The sequence below is a fragment of the Aquarana catesbeiana genome, linkage group LG04, assembly GCF_042186555.1.
Source record: "Aquarana catesbeiana isolate 2022-GZ linkage group LG04, ASM4218655v1, whole genome shotgun sequence".
Classification (NCBI taxonomy): Eukaryota; Metazoa; Chordata; class Amphibia; order Anura; family Ranidae; genus Aquarana; species Aquarana catesbeiana.
This window is the reverse complement of record NC_133327.1, coordinates 481,665,399-481,681,604: the sequence shown is the minus strand read 5'-3', so window position 1 is coordinate 481,681,604 and position 16,206 is coordinate 481,665,399. Positions and strand designations below refer to the sequence as shown.

The following is a 16,206-nucleotide window of genomic DNA, read 5'->3' as shown; positions in this document are numbered from 1 at the left end:
ACTGAGGAATCCACATACCCCTGGGGCAATCTACACCATGTCATTTGGAAATTTCTAAAACAAAATGTGGGTAGTGGCTGCGTCTTCTGGTCCACTGGTCCCGAAAAATATGCATTTGTTAAATCAATCACAGAAAAATATTCACCATCGCATGGAATGGAGGTTAATTGTGATGGCACATCAGGCACTATACAGTAGGTGTGATGGGCACAATCAAGTTGTTTACGGCCCTAAGATCCTGTGCAAACTTATAACTGCCATCAGGCTTTTTTACTGGATTTATAGGTGTGTTAAAGTGTGAGACAGTCTCTTTTAGAATTCCCTTTTTCAAGAAAGTGCTCCACCATTGCTGCAATTCCTTCCTCTATCCCCTCTGACAGGGGATATTGTTTGTGATAGCCAGGCTGTGCCTCCTCTTTTCAGAGTAGCTTTGTAAGGGGTGCTGGAGATGAGTCCCACATTGAGTGTGCTTTCTGACCACACTCTCTCAAGATCTGCTTCAACTTCCATATTTAGCATTACAGGGCAGATTGGGAACTTTTTTGAATGTGCAATAACGCCCCCCTCTTTTGTCATTTCTAGTTTAATGCCTAATTTTCCCATTAAGTCCCTTCCAAGGAGATTTACAGGGCAGTTTGGGATTATCCGAAACTCATGGCGGCACAGTATCCATCCATTAGCATCATGGTACACTGAAAGGGGCGGGGTTTTGAAAGTTTTAGTGACTATCCCGTTAATTTCCACAGAAGGCTCAGCATTTGTCATCTCTCCCCTATAAAAATCCTCACTTGGACTGGACTTTGTTGTCCCAGAATCAGCTAGGAATGGAATCAATTTCCCGCAGACATATATTGTTACGATCGGTTGCTCCTCAGAGGAATGAGAGCTAAAAAGGGAATGCCGGGATACCACCTTAAGGGCAGCTTCATTGCTGCTGTTGGCTTGGCCAGTGAATGGGGTATTTAGGTCCTTGTGCTGGCTGGTTTGTTTGCTGTTGGAACCTATTTTGTGTGGATGGTAAGGGCTAGTAGGTTTGGTTTGGGAGGGTTTGGTTCTGGAACTCATAGGGGCACTGGTTTCTCCAATGACTCTCTGCTCCACAATTGAAACAGCAAGATCTGAGGTTACTTGGGGGAAAGTGTGCAAGACCTCTCCTGAGGTTGCCAGGGGGAAATGTGCGAGACTCCTGCCTTTACCCCTAGCTCTTCCCCGTCCTCTCCATAGTCCCCCCTCCTCCCCACTGTCCATACTGTGACCCCCTCCAGGAAATGAACACTTACTACTTTTTCTTTCATTTCAAAACAACCTCCTGCATCTTTCTCTGTTAACTTTCTCTGAAACTCCTCTAGGGTACTAGTAGGCCAATCAGATATCATCTGTTTAACCATCAGACCCACCTGTGGCCTAAGGTTAGAGAAGTACATCTGAATCATCAAACTGATAATATCATCCCTAAGCGACAATCCCGCTTCCTGTGTCCAGACTTCCATGAATTTCTTCCAGAACTCTAACGCTGTTTCACCTAGCTTACACGCTATTGCAGTGGGGAGGGAAGATTTATTTTTAAAAAATGGTTTTAACTCAGCCTCAATCTCCACCCACATCTTCTCTCTCCCGTCTTCCCTGTTTAAGGGATACTCACCCGACTTCACATTTGAGGCAAAAATGATTGAAATGGAGGATACCCTGGCCCACTCCCATGCTGTAGTGTGTCCCACTATGCTGTCAATGATTAAGTGCATGTCCTCTTGTGTGTAATTCCTGCCTTTACAAGCCTTTTTAAGTATGCTAATGTACCTCCGGTTGAAACACCTGGTTTGGGGCAATATTTACTTTACTCAGCTCATCAATGTCTATCGGCCTTTTCAACATATCGTCTGCTATAGTCATGAAAGGATAATTTGCAGCTTCCTCTGTCTCAGTAACAGGGGGAACATTACTCCGTCTTGCGCTGCGTGCAGTTTTAACCAAAGCCGTGATGATCTGCCTACATTTCAGGTACAACTTCCTAGCCTCCTCTATCTTCTTGTCATATTCTGTGGGTGTGAGGGGGAACTCCTTGGAGGCCCCCCCATTCACCCGTCTCTGTGCCAGATTCATCAGACGAACACAGAGTCTATGACTCTGCCACAGATTCTGCAATGGTGGCGGCTGCCTGTGCCTGTGTCTCTGGAGCTTTCTGTGGTTTGTAATAGATCGTTCTGCTCTTTGTACGAGGCGGGGTGCTCACAACAGGAGTTTTAACTTCCCTAACGGCTTTTTCTCTTTTAACTTTTTTTACTTTTGGCTGGAATTTCTTTACTGTACGAGCAGGTGGTGTGGGTGCTTCCTCCGAAGCCTCGGTCTCACAGTCCTCTTCCCCTGCATCAGACATGTCCGGCATAGTAGAGGTACCATGTCCCGATGCCACCTGGGACTCATCTCCCCCCACCTGCTGTACCCTTACTTTTTGTTGCACAGCAATCTGTACCGACTGCGCAGGTTCCACTGCCTGTGGGTCAGACACCTGCACAACCCGTGACTCTGGAGCGGATGCCTGTGCCTGTCTCCTGTGTGTGGTATGGTGCCCTGCCAACAGATCTATATCCTCCCTCATAAGACTCTGATAGATCTGTGTAGCATACAGTGGAGGATTGGTGTTAAACGGGAAAGGAAGAACGGTTGGATCTAATCCTATTTTTATCTGCCTCACCCTTATGGCTTTTCCTAGTGTACTCATCACTTGATTTAGTGATGGATTTGTTCTGTTTCTTATTATTTCTTTGAAACCAATAAGGAGCATATAGCAACCAAATCTCACCTCCCTTCCTCATATACTCCATGTTCCACTGAGGGTCACATGAATACCATGGGAAAGCTTTCTTATCACCCAGACACAAACCCTTTACCATGTCCATATGAAATTCACTATTATCCCCATCCCGAGTGAATGAATCACCACTGTGTACAGTATCTGGCCGCGAGATTGTGTTTCCAGCGCGATCCCATCGCGCTGGTTCTCGGTGACAGGGAACTGTACATGTCGCGCTGGCTCGCTGATCGGGAAAGGAAAACTTTTTTTCCTTTCGCGATGAGCGACAGTGTCAGGGAAGACCAGCCAGTACTCAAGATGGCCGAAGGAGAAGTCGACCTGTGATCTCAGCCTGTCAGGGAAGACTAGCCAGTACTCAAGATGGCCGAAGGAGAGGTCGACCTGTGACCTCAGCCTGTCAGGGAAGACCAGCCAGTACTCAAGATGGCCGACGGAGAAGTCGACCTGTGACCTCAGCCTCTGTCAGAACACCTTCGGTTCACCTGTGTGCACATTACCAAGAGGCTATTTAAACTTGGTCTGTGCTTGCATCCAGTGCTGTCCGTTCTACAGTGTTCCCATGTGTTCCTGCCTGCTTTACCCGTGATACCTGCACCTGTTTACCGACCCGGCCTCTGACTCTGCTGCCTGCATCTGACCCGGCTTGTTCTGACTCCGCATCTGTCTGCTCCTTCTACTACCACGCTGCCAGGCCGTTGCCGACCCTGCCTGCATCCAGACTACGCACCTGCCTCTGCTTCTGCTCCTGACGTTCCCGCCAGTTTTTGACCCGGCTTGCCCGACCTGCATTTTCCGCTCATTGGAGAACCCTGCTCCAGCACCGTGCCACCTGCCACTGTTCTACATTACAGTGAAGACAAACTGTTTGGCACTTGTGCGACTCTGCACTTCTGCTCCTCCTGTCTACTCTATCAGGGGGCCAGAATCAGAGGAGCAAGAGAGGCCGTTCCCTGCATATCAGGCTCTACCGTCAGGTACATGATAGACAGGCAGTGCTGACAGCTATCTGGTATGAATCATGAGGGGGAACAGGGGCATACCAGGCCCTTAGGTCTGGTATGGATTTTAAGCATATTTTTATCCATACCAGACCCTTATCCAAGCACGCAGCCCGGCCGGTAAGGAAAGGGGGTGGGGATGAGCGAGCGCCCCCCCCCCCCCTCCTGAACCGTACCAGGCTGCATGCCCTCAACATGGGGGGGTTGGGTGCTCTGGGGGAGGGGGGCGCCCTGCGGCCCCCCTACCCCAAAGCACCTTGTCCGCATGTTGATGAGGACAAGGGCCTCTTCCCGACAACCCTGGCCGTTGGTTGTCGGGGTCTGCGGGCGGAGGGCTTATCGGAATCCGGGAGCCCCCTATGTGAATGAGTATGGGGTACATGGTAGCCCTACCCATTCACCTAGGAAAAAAACGTGTCAATAAAAAAAACACAATACACAGGTTTTAAAAGTAATTTATTAAGCAGCTCCGGGGGTCTTCTTCCGACTCCGGTGGTCTTCTTCCGACTTCTCCGCTCTCTCCGGCCTCTTCTCCCGGTGTTCGGCTTCTTCTCCCGGTGTTCGGCCTCTCCTCCCGGGCCCCTCCGCTATCTTCTTCCAGCTCTTTTGCTAGCGGGGGGCCCGGTCTTCTGCCGCTGTCCGGTTCTTCTCTGGTATCTTCTGCTGGAGTCACCCGCTATCTTCTTCCAGATCTTTTGCTAGCGGGGGCCCAGTCTTCTGCGCTGTCTTGTCCCCTCTTCTCTTCTTCCGATGTTGACACGACGCCCTCTCCTGCTGGAATGCTGTGCGCGAGCTGTGCAGCCATTTATATAGGCGGTGACCCAACCCCCTTGTGACGTCACAGTCCCAGCATAAGCAGGGACTCTGGTTTCATAAGGGGGCTCACCCCGCCAGAATCAAATCCTCTTATTTGGACCCCCAGGGCAGATTTATTATCTTGAACTGTTCTTTCCTCACTCACTCCTTAACTTTGGTGAATGTCTATGCTCCCAACTCTGGTCAAATTCAATTTCTCTCTGCTATGTTTGAAGAACTAGACAAAGTCTCTCAACCCTTTACTGTTATAGGAGGTTACTTTAACATTAACGTATCCCCTGGTAAATATAGACACTTACTTTTCCCCATCACAACAGCCTCCACAGTCCACCGCCTCTCAACATCTTTCCTCAAACTCATTAGGACACATAATCTCCTTGATGTTTGGAGAATTAAACACCCCACACAAAAACAGTACACATTCTATTCTAATCCCCATAAGCTTTATTCCAGGCTACTTTTTTGTTTCTTCTCCTCTGCTGACATCCATGGTCTCCTCTGAGATCTACCCCATAACTTGGTCTGACCACTCTTTTGTACATTTGGAGATTGCCCTATCCTCTGCCTCACCTAGAACATGCCACTGGCGGCTCAACGAATCTCTGCTCCGTAACCCAGAGGCTAGTGCCCTATCTGAATTTTTCCAACTTAATGAAAACACGGTTCCTGAGTCCTCCACCTTGTGGGAAGCCCACAAAACTGCTTCTGGGGCCAATGTATTTCCATAGGTTCCCGCTTGAAAAAACATACGGTCGTCCATCGTACCTCTCTCTTAATCAAACTCCGAAAGGCCGATAAGCTCTTGATATCTTCCCCCACGGTGGCTAGACTCTGAACCGTCATCTTTCTGCGAAACCAGCTTCGATCCATAGACATGAAAAAATTGATAAGTCTCTTCTTTGGTCCAAGCAGAAGTTTTATGAATACTCGAACAAACTCCATAGAATGCTAGTGAATAAATTAAAATCTCGCCCCTTCCACTCATCTCCGGACTTTCTTATGCAAGCTAACGGTCCACCTACCTATTGCCCCCTTACCATGTCTAAAGTCATTGGAGAATTTTACCATAAACTATACAATTGTCTAAATACAGATCCCAATCACCTCTTTACGCAAGAAAAATTTGACTCCTTTTTCGAATCCCTACATATGCCCAAAATTTCCTCAACCCATCTTGCCTCTCTGAATTCCACGATCACACCTGAAGAGTTAGCAGAAGTAGTCAAGAACCTCCCAACCCATAAATCCCCAGACTCAGACGGTTTACCTTATTCATATTATAAAACATTTCTACCGATCCTAAGCACACATTTAATATCCCTCTTTACCTTCTTACTGAAAGGAACAATCCCCCATCCTCATTTTCTCCACGCCCACATCTCAGTGGTCCCCAAACCGGTAAAGACTCCTCTCTCCCTGATAATTATAGACCCATAGCCCTTAACTCAGATCGTTACCAAAATATTAGCCAAAATATTAGCCAGACTTTCTCTTATAATCCCTAAGCTTATACACGAGGATCAGGTGGGATTTGTCCCCGCTCGACATGCAGGTGACAACACAAGACGCACGATTGAGCTGCTCAATAGGACAACACGTCCTTAATCCTGAGCCTAGATGCACAAAAGGCCTTTGACCAACTTAGCTGGCCTTTTATGTTTGCTACTCTCACCAAATATGGTTTCAAAGGCCCCTTTATGGCAGCGTTACATGCCTTATATTCCCAACCGACTTCCCAGGTCAAGCTATCCTCGTTTTTATCGCCATCATTCCCATTGAGTAATGGCACTAGACAGGGGTGTATATTATCCCCTCTGCTATTTATGTTATGTTTGGAACCTTTGGCTGAAGCTGTTCGCACCCACCCTGACATCCGAGGGGTCACACTAAGACAGAGAATATAAACTTTCTCTGTTCGCAGATGACATCCTATTGACATTGACCAGTCCCCATACCTCCCTCCCAAATCTACAAATTTTACTAGAAAAATTTGGCTCAATTTTGGGGTATAAAACTAACACAAGCAAAACAGAAGCTCTGCCACTTCATATCCCCCCCTCCACCCTGGCCACACTACAACAGAATTATTCCTTTCATTGGTGCCCACTCGCCCTTAAATACTTGGGGATATATTTAACCTCCTCTTATCAAACTCACTATCAGGTACATTTTCCCCCCCATTTCCGGGATATTGACAGACTTTTGCGTCAACGGGACACCCTCCCTATTTCTCTTAGGCCGGATCAATGTCCCTAAAATGTCTGTCATGCCGAGACTCCTCTACCTGTTTGAAACTTTGCCAATTCCCGTCCCAATGTCACAACTCAAAGCTACACAAAGACTCTTCCTAAATTTTACCTGGCACAATAAAGTACACTGCATAGCCAAGTCAGTAATATTAGCCCCACGTTCTAGGGGCGGCACTGGAGCCCCAGACCTAATCAAGTATTACTATGCTACACACCTTAAACCGATTATTGCTTGGTCCGCCAGAATGGCTTCCAGTAGATGGTCGGAGTTAGAAATGAGTATAACAAGCCCAGTACATCCCTGCTCCATGATATGGTCCACCCTGTCTACTTCTATTGTCCAACTTCGAAGCCTCTGTTTACATCTGATGCTGTTCACACTATCAATATGGAAAATATGCTCTTGTCAATTCTCCCTCTCCTCCACATGCCCACCCCTACTAAACCTATTCTTTAACCCTGATATTCCGGATAGTTTTTCCTACACCTGAATGTATCCCCGGACGCAAGCTGGAATCTTCCAACTCCGCAATATAGTTCACCCCGTCACCCGTACCTTACTATCTTTCACTGAATTACAAACGAAAACACCAGATCCCAAAACATCTTTTTTATTCATTTCTGCATTTTAAACATTACTTCCATTCTCAGTCACAGACTCTGACCATAGAAAAACCCACTCCATCTGAACTTTTATGTTCCCAAGGCCCCCACCAGATCCATCTCATATCAGACATTTATAAATTCCTCCATGATGCCCTGCCATTGACCAATACACACCATTTATATATGCAAAAATGGTCTCAAATTTTACACTGACCTATCTCTCTCCCTCAGTGGCAGAGGATCTGGGAGGCAATCTCCAAGTCATCAAGATGTATTGAACAGAGAGAGACAGCTTACAAAATTTTATTTTTCTGATATAGGACCCTCAAAGTTTTACATAGATATGATTGTAAGCTCCCTTCAGTGTGCTGGAGATGCCTGAATGACGTTGGCTCTCTCTTCCACATATTTTGGGATTGCCCTGCTGTGCAACCATTCTGGTCCTCCATCCAAGCACTCCTACAAGGCCTTTTCAAAATGGACCTACCTTTAGACCCGATTCATTACCTCCTGGGCTTACAATTACTGGATATCTCTAAATACACCCAAAAATTAGCTACCTTTATTCTACTAGCAGCAAAAAGAGCGATCCCTCTAAGATGGCTATCTACCTCCCCACCCACACTCCCGCAGGTTCTGCAAATACTGGAACAGATCCGTAGAATGGAAAATCTTACTGCAGTAATCCACGATTCACTTCCTCAATTTTCGCTAATTTGGGATTTATGGGATCACTCTGAGCTTAACCCAGGAGCCATACCCTTAACCTCCTCTGTTTAACGCCTGTTCACGTAATACTGTTAATCTATTCCTCATAAGAAACCATACTGTTAAAATTTACTATCCATGGTGCCTTTTCCCCTTTCCCCTTCCCTTTGTCTTAATCAAGTCGCCTTAGGGTACCCTGGTTTTGCAGTTTAGGTACTCTGAGAATTTATGGAATCCCATGAATAAGTCAGTGTATAACGAAACATGTCGGGGCGTGGCTGTATGACGTTCTCCACCAATGACGAGTGACGCTTTTGAGCTATACGAGGAAGTGGTGCTTTGATAGAGCGGCTAGGCATCGAGGAGTAAGTGAGAGAAGCTGTCTGACGCCTGCATACCTCGGGTCAGCCGTGACTGCAACCCTATACTGTGGTATCCAAATGTTTGCTGTGCTGTGCTGTGCTGTGCTGTGGAGTTCATTCTGCTGTGGAAGTTTTACTCTGCTATTTTTAAATTTGGAAAGTGTGAGTTTAATATTGAAGAGTTTGTGTGTCTTCAATAAACTGGTTTTACGATTTACACTATTGGAGCACTATTTTGATTTACATGTGGAAAGATTCCTGCACACGATTTTGGATTTTTGGTTTGCCGTTGTGACCCTTCTGGTGTGGTCAAAAAGCACTTGAGCCTTACACGAGAGTGTGGGCACTTGGAGTCGGTGAGTGGATTTCTTTAGGGAGTGGGATCACTGAACACTCGGGTGTGGTGAAAGGTACTAAGAAGATAGGACTTTAAAGGACTTTTTATATAGGACCTTTTCATGCATTTAATATATTCATTGGTTGTACACTTGTTTTAATCACTTGTCACTTGGTCACATTGTGTATTTGAACATTATTATTTGCAGTATCACCTTAAAAGGAAAAATAGTTTCTTTAAGATAGCGCCACTGTGTTTTTTTCACTATTATTATTTTTAGGTTTGATGCATGATAAAAAAACACTATATATACACAATTCAGTATTTAAAGTGGCAGCTTTGGATTTAGATCATATTTTTTACATTTTGTTCTCCTAGGCGCAGTGGTGATAAGCGAAGTAGAAGGGGGCAGTGTTACTTTTAATACTAACGTTTGGTGAGATATATATATATATATATATATATATGTGACCTTAGATTAAGCTTGCTCTCTCGATCTTCCCTCCTCCTGCCCACCCCCCCCCCCCCCTTTTTTTTTTTTAACTATTCTACAGTTTTGTAACATATACTGTACTTATGTTATTGTAAGTTTATTCAGTTGTCGTCTGTGTACGACCCAATAATTTCTGATTTAATTATTCAAAAACGCACTGCTTTTATTTTCTGACTGGAATGTTTTTTATTTTCTTATAAATATTTCAATTAAAAAAAATACAATTTAAAAAATGGTAAGGGATACCTCGCAATTCCAGTCCTGATCAGGTGAGGAAAAAAAGGAGAATACTGTGAGGGTCTGGACTTTGATTGGGTCATTCTAAAACATGATATGCTTTGATCTAAACCATTACATTGAACCTCTGGCTGTATGTTTAGGGTCGTTGTCCTGCTGAAAGGTGAACCTTCACCCCAGTCTCAAGTCTTTTGAAGACTCTAACAGGTTTTTTTCTAAGATTGCCCTGTATTTGGCTCCATCCATCTTCCCATCAACTCTGACCAGCTTCCTTGTCCCTGCTGAAAGAAAAACATCCCCACAACATGATACTGCCACCACCATGTTTCACGGTGGGGATGGTGTGTTCAGGGTGATGTGCAGTGTTAGTTTTCTGCCACACATAGCATTTTGCTTTTAGGCCAAAAAGTTCAATTTTGGTCTCATCTGATCAGAGCACCTTTTTCCAGATGTTTGCTGTGTCCCCCACATGGCATATCGCAAACTGCAAATGGGACTTTGTATGGCTTTCTTTCAACAATGGCTTTCTTCTTGACACTCTGCCATAAAGGCCAGATTTGTGGAGTACACAAGTAATAGTTGTCCTGTGGACAGGTTCTTCCACCTGAGCTGTGGATCTCTGCAGCTATTCCATAGTTACCATGGGCCTCTTGGCTACTTCTCTGATTATTGCTCTCCTTGCCTGGCCTGTCAATTTAGGTAGATGGCCATGTCTTGGTAGGTTTGCAGTTGTGCCATGCTCTCCATTTTCCCATGGTGAATTAAACAGTGCTCTGTGAGATGTTCAAAGCTTGGGATATTTTTTTTATAACCTAACCCTGCTTTAAACTTCTCCACGACTTTATTCCTGACATGTCTGGTGTGTTCCTTGGCCTTTGTTCACTAAGGTTCTCTAACAAACCTCTGAGGGCTGCACAGAACAGCTGTGTTTATACAGAGATTAAATTACACACAGGTGGACTCTATTTACTAATCAGGTGACTTCTGAAGGCAATTGATTCCACTAGATTTTAATTAGGGGTATCAGAGTAAAATGGGCTGAATACAAATGCACGCCACACCTTTCAGATATTTATTTGTAAAAAATCTTTAAACCATTTATCATTTTCCTTCTCCAATTATGTGCCACTTTGTGTTGGTCTATCACATAAAATCCCAATAAAGTTTTTGGTTGTAACGTGGAAAATGTCAAGGTGTATTTCAAGGCACTGGATGTATATCAAAATGCATAAATGTTTGTATATTACGTGGACCTATTCCATTCTTAACCTGGTTCTACCTGATTTGAGATTACTCTGTCACTGTTTTAGTATCTTTGCCAAATGTTCAGTTTCAACATTTCATATGTAACATGGTTTTCACTAGGTATTTGTTGTATTCCTTAACACTCATGTTGAGTGCAATGGTTGCTATACTGACTTGTCTTTTATACCTTGTCAATAGAAAGAGTTAAAAAAAAAAATTGTGTGAAGCGTAGGAGTGCCTGGACAGAATTACAAATAGTTTTGAAGAGAAGCATGATACATATTTACTGTATGTATAGTATTTCAGATATGCATTTACCTGTTTATCTGGTTTAGAGTCTAAATATGGTGACAGTGTTCACACACAGATACTTTATGCCAACTGTAACCTACCTTAAGGCCTAATAGGGCGTACACACGGTCGGACTTTGTTCGGACATTCCGACAACAAAATCCTAGGATTTTTTCCGACGGATGTTGGCTCAAACTTGTCTTGCATACACACGGTCACACAAAGTTGTCGGAAAATCCGATCGTTCTGAACGCGGTGCCGTAAAACACGCACGTCGGGACTATAAACGGGGCAGTGGCCAATAGCTTTCATCTCTTTATTTATTCTGAGCATGCCTGGCACTTTGTCCGTCGGAGTTGTGTACACACGATCGGAATTTCCGACAACGGATTTTGTTGTCGGAAAATTTTATCTCCTGCTCTCCAACTTTGTGTGTCGGAAAATCCGATGGAAAATGTCCGATGGAGCCCACACACGGTTGGAATTTCCGACAACACGCTCCGATCGGACATTTTCCATCGGAAAATCCGACCGTGTGTACGGGGCATAATGCACATGGATGATGAGAGGCTAAAAATAATACTCGGCGTAAAATTCCAGACGTTTTCCCGAACCCAGGGAGCCTGCCATACAAGTGAATAGCTGAATGCCTGAGTAATCTTGTAAGCGCCGATGTTTCGTTGCATTGCTATTCCCCCCACCCCCCCGCATGTGCGCAAGTCATATGAAATATATTATACATACGCTGGTAAACACTGATGCACAGAAGCAGCGGTGTTTGCAAGAACATGGCCGCATACATTACATCACTTGTATGGCACCTTTTATACGGCACCTGTGGCTTCCTAGGTATGGGAAAACTTCTAAAACTTTATGCTGGCCTTATTTTCAGCCTCTTACTGTCCACTTGCATGAAGCCTAAAAGGCAGCATGCTCCACTTTATGTTATTTGCGATCAGGCTCATAAATTTTACATTGCTTTGAATTGCTTTAAGGTTAACACCCTCCTATGACTGTTTTCTTTCATTTCAGGTTTCTCAGCTATCCTGGATTGAGAGAAAAGTTGCTGCTGCTCTTTTTGGAAATCCACCCACCTCAACTGTGAATGAGGCCTTGCACCATTTTCTTAAGGCAAATATTTATTGCTTATTTTACATTACTATATATATATATATATATATATATATATATATATATATATATATATATATATATATATATATATATTTTTTTTTATAAATTCTTTATTTTTCCACAAAAATAGTGATACAATTTACATAGAAATAACATCTCATACATATAACATAACTTTTATTTTACACCTGCCACTCTCTTGGCACATCAGAATTACTATTATTCATATTACCAGGCTATCTTATTCTTAAACTGTATGGGATTTGATCTTTCATATATTCGAGACAGAAATATCACACTTTCTATTTTTGTTATATTTTTCCTAACCAAGAAGAGCCCTGGTTATCGTCAGAAAGTTATGAAAACAGAAAAAGAGAGAGAGAAGAAAGAGATAGGAAAAAAAATAAAGAACCAAACCGCCACTTACATACACCCACCCCTGAGATATTTAGGAAGTCTGTTCCCTATACATACGATAAGAAGCCCAAATCCTCCGATATTTCTCATCTTGCTCTCTCATCGTAAGGTTTTCCATTTGTTGTATTTCTGTTATTCTGGCGAACTACTGTAATCTGGTTGAAGGGGCAGTACTTTTCCACAGTGCTGGAATACACACCTTTGCTGTCACAAGCATATGTTTCAAAAGTGAGTTTTTATATCTTTTAATGGATAGAGAAATATCGTGTAGTAGAAAGGCAGCCGGGTTTTCTCCAAAAGACACATTTTGTAATTATTTTAACCATTTCAGAAACCATCGTCCAGAACTCTTTCAGCCCCGGACATTCCCAGAATATGTGTAGCATAGTGCCCTCAGATTCCTGACATCGCCAACAGATATTTGATACCTGTGGAAATATCCGATGTAATACTGCCGGTGTTCTGTACCATCTAGTAAAGATTTTATACCCTCCTTCTTGATACCTACTTGCTAATGACGCCTTATGAGCAAACATTAAGATCCTATCTTTCTGGCCCTGGGAGAATGTAACCCCCAGATCCCTTTAGCTTGTAAAAAAGCAAGTTCTTTTGGCGCTTCCAGCCCAATCAATAAGGCATACAGAAATGAGAGTGAGGGTCTCAGTGGTTCCCCGGTTGAACAAACATACTTGCTCAAACCTAGAGGGAGTACGTTCTGCAGTAAATGTTAATGACATTGATTGGAGAAATGCATTAAGCTGTGTTCGCCGAAGAAAGTCTAGATCTCCTGAAAAATCACGTTCAACCTCCCTTCTTGACATCAAACGATTATAAAAAAACAGGGATAATAGTGCGCAAACCGGAAGACAAAGCAGCCAACACCACAATCAGACAAATTGCAAAAAGGTATAAAAAATAAGTGTGGCACTAAAAGATGTACATTGTTGGGCAAAGCCGGACAGAATAGTATCTGAAAGGCAATATGCACAACAAAATATATTAATGAGAGTAGATCGTATAGGAACTGTTAGTTGACACTAGCAAAAAAAAATGAAGCATCAAAGCCAAAAGGTATATAGGTGGGTCATATAGGTGGCTCATATAAATATCAACTATTATGTGACACCTAAAAGTAAAAAAGAGGCACAACACTGTATGTGAGTATATATAAAAAAAAAAAAAAAAAAAAAAAAAAAAAAAAAGAAGAAGAAAAGAAAAGAACTACAAAATCCTAATTATAGGGAAAAGCAGTTCTATACATGTGGACCGGAATGGTGAGAGGATTTAGGAGCATCACAATATTATATTAAACGTAAGTGAAAGTGTCCGTGTAGTAAGGAAATAAGCTAAAAAATAGTGACAAAAAAATATGTAACATATAAACTGCTAATGAGACTAAAAGTCCATCCAGAACTCATAAATAAATATGAATAATATCTCAAAGTCCACATAAAGCAATTTGAAACGATCAACGGCCGTCGGGATAAGTGAGGGAAGACCAATGAATCCCAGATTGGCATCCACAAAATACGGTATCAAACATCTGTATGAAAGGGGTAGGTGTAAATACCCTTACCGGAAATGGTGGACTCCCAGCCAACGACTTGGGAGTCGAACAGGCTTGTAATGGGGCAAGGGATGTAGCTCCTGGTTCCCAACGGCTGAAGATGATAGAGGAATGGCAACACTCACCGACTCAACCACCCCAATCTCACTGACCAGTAGCAACAGAGATGTCAGTGGCGGGTGTTCATTGCAGATCCAGCTTCATGGACGGGATGTCGGTCCTCAAAAATAAAGGGAAAGAAACAAGGGCTTCCCCATAGTGTAAATCAGCTTGGGACCAGCTTTATTAAAATGAAATAATAAAAAACAATCCGATTCTTCAGAAAGGAATAAAAAGTAGATATAGCGCTAAAATAAATGGTGGCAAGACAGGCAAAATGAACCCTACGCGTTTCGTCCAATGGGACTTCGACTGGGGTATATCATCATATATCATCATATATATCATATACCCCAGTCGAAGTCCCATTGGACGAAACGCGTAGGGTTCGTTTTGCCTGTCTTGCCACCATTTATTTTAGCGCTATATCTACTTTTTATTCCTTTCTGAAGAATCGGATTGTTTTTTATTATTTCATTTTAATAAAGCTGGTCCCAAGCTGATTTACGCTATGGGGAAGCCCTTGTTTCTTTCCCTTTATTTTTGAGGACCGACATCCCGTCCATGAAGCTGGATCTGCAATGAACACCCGCCACTGACATCTCTGTTGCTACTGGTCAGTGAGATTGGGGTGGTTGAGTCGGTGAGTGTTGCCATTCCTCTATCATCTTCAGCCGTTGGGAACCAGGAGCTACTCCCCTTGCCCCATTACAAGTCTGTTCGACTCCCAAGTCGTTGGCTGGGAGTCCACCATTTCCGGTAAGGGTATTTACACCTACCCCTTTCATACAGATGTTTGATACCGTATTTTGTGGATGCCAATCTGGGATTCATTGGTCTTCCCTCACTTATCCCGACGGCCGTTGATCGTTTCAAATTGCTTTATGTGGACTTTGAGATATTATTCATATTTATTTATGAGTTCTGGATGGACTTTTAGTCTCATTAGCAGTTTATATGTTACATATTTTTTTGTCACTATTTTTTAGCTTATTTCCTTACTACACGGACACTTTCACTTACGTTTAATATAATATTGTGACGCTCCTAAATCCTCTCACCAATCCGGTCCACATGTATAGAACTGCTTTTCCCTATAATTAGGATTTGTAGTTCTTTTCTTTCTTCTTTTTTTTTTTTTTTATAATAAATATATATATATATATATATATATATATATATATATATATATATATATATATATATATATATATATATATATATATATATATATATATATATATATATATATATATATATATATATATATATATACACACACACACACACACACACACACACACACACACACACACACACATATACACTCACATACAGTGTTGTGCCTCTTTTTTACTTTTAGGTTTCACATAATAGTTGATATTTATATGATCCACCTATATGACCCACCTATATACCTTTTGGCTTTGATGCTTCATTTTTTTTGCTAGTGTCAACTAACAGTTCCTATACGATCTTTTGACATCAAACGATTGTCTACCAAAAAATGTAAGAGCCTACTAAATCCCCACAGCGATAAATTATTAAAACTCAGATCTATTAGGCCCGGCTGAAAAGCCGGTGTACCCAAAATTGGAATTGGAGGGCTCGGACATGGCGATATCGCAGTATTTTTAAAAATCTTTTTAGTAGTTTGTAAGGTGGCACCCGCCATTGGATGTCTCCTCACGGCTTGTGGGATATCTGCATCTGAAAGCCATGTCAGTCCCTCCAAAGGTAGGGCTGCTTCTTCTCTTGAAGCAATCCACTACCCGTGCCAAGTGTGACGCTTCATGATATCTAACCAGGTCGGGGAATCCTATTCCTCCTCTTTC

At 42.9% G+C, this 16,206-nt stretch overlaps 1 protein-coding gene across 1 annotated transcript in view; it reads left to right on the top strand.

Moving 5' to 3' along the window:
- The window catches only part of RMDN2 (regulator of microtubule dynamics 2), a 1,282,724-nt gene that overhangs the window by 1,008,138 nt on the left and 258,380 nt on the right, over positions 1-16,206 (top strand). Inside the window, exon 7 of the mRNA XM_073627634.1 lies at positions 12,187-12,285. Coding sequence (XP_073483735.1) covers positions 12,187-12,285 — 99 coding nt within the window. The remainder of the gene's footprint in view (positions 1-12,186; positions 12,286-16,206) is intronic.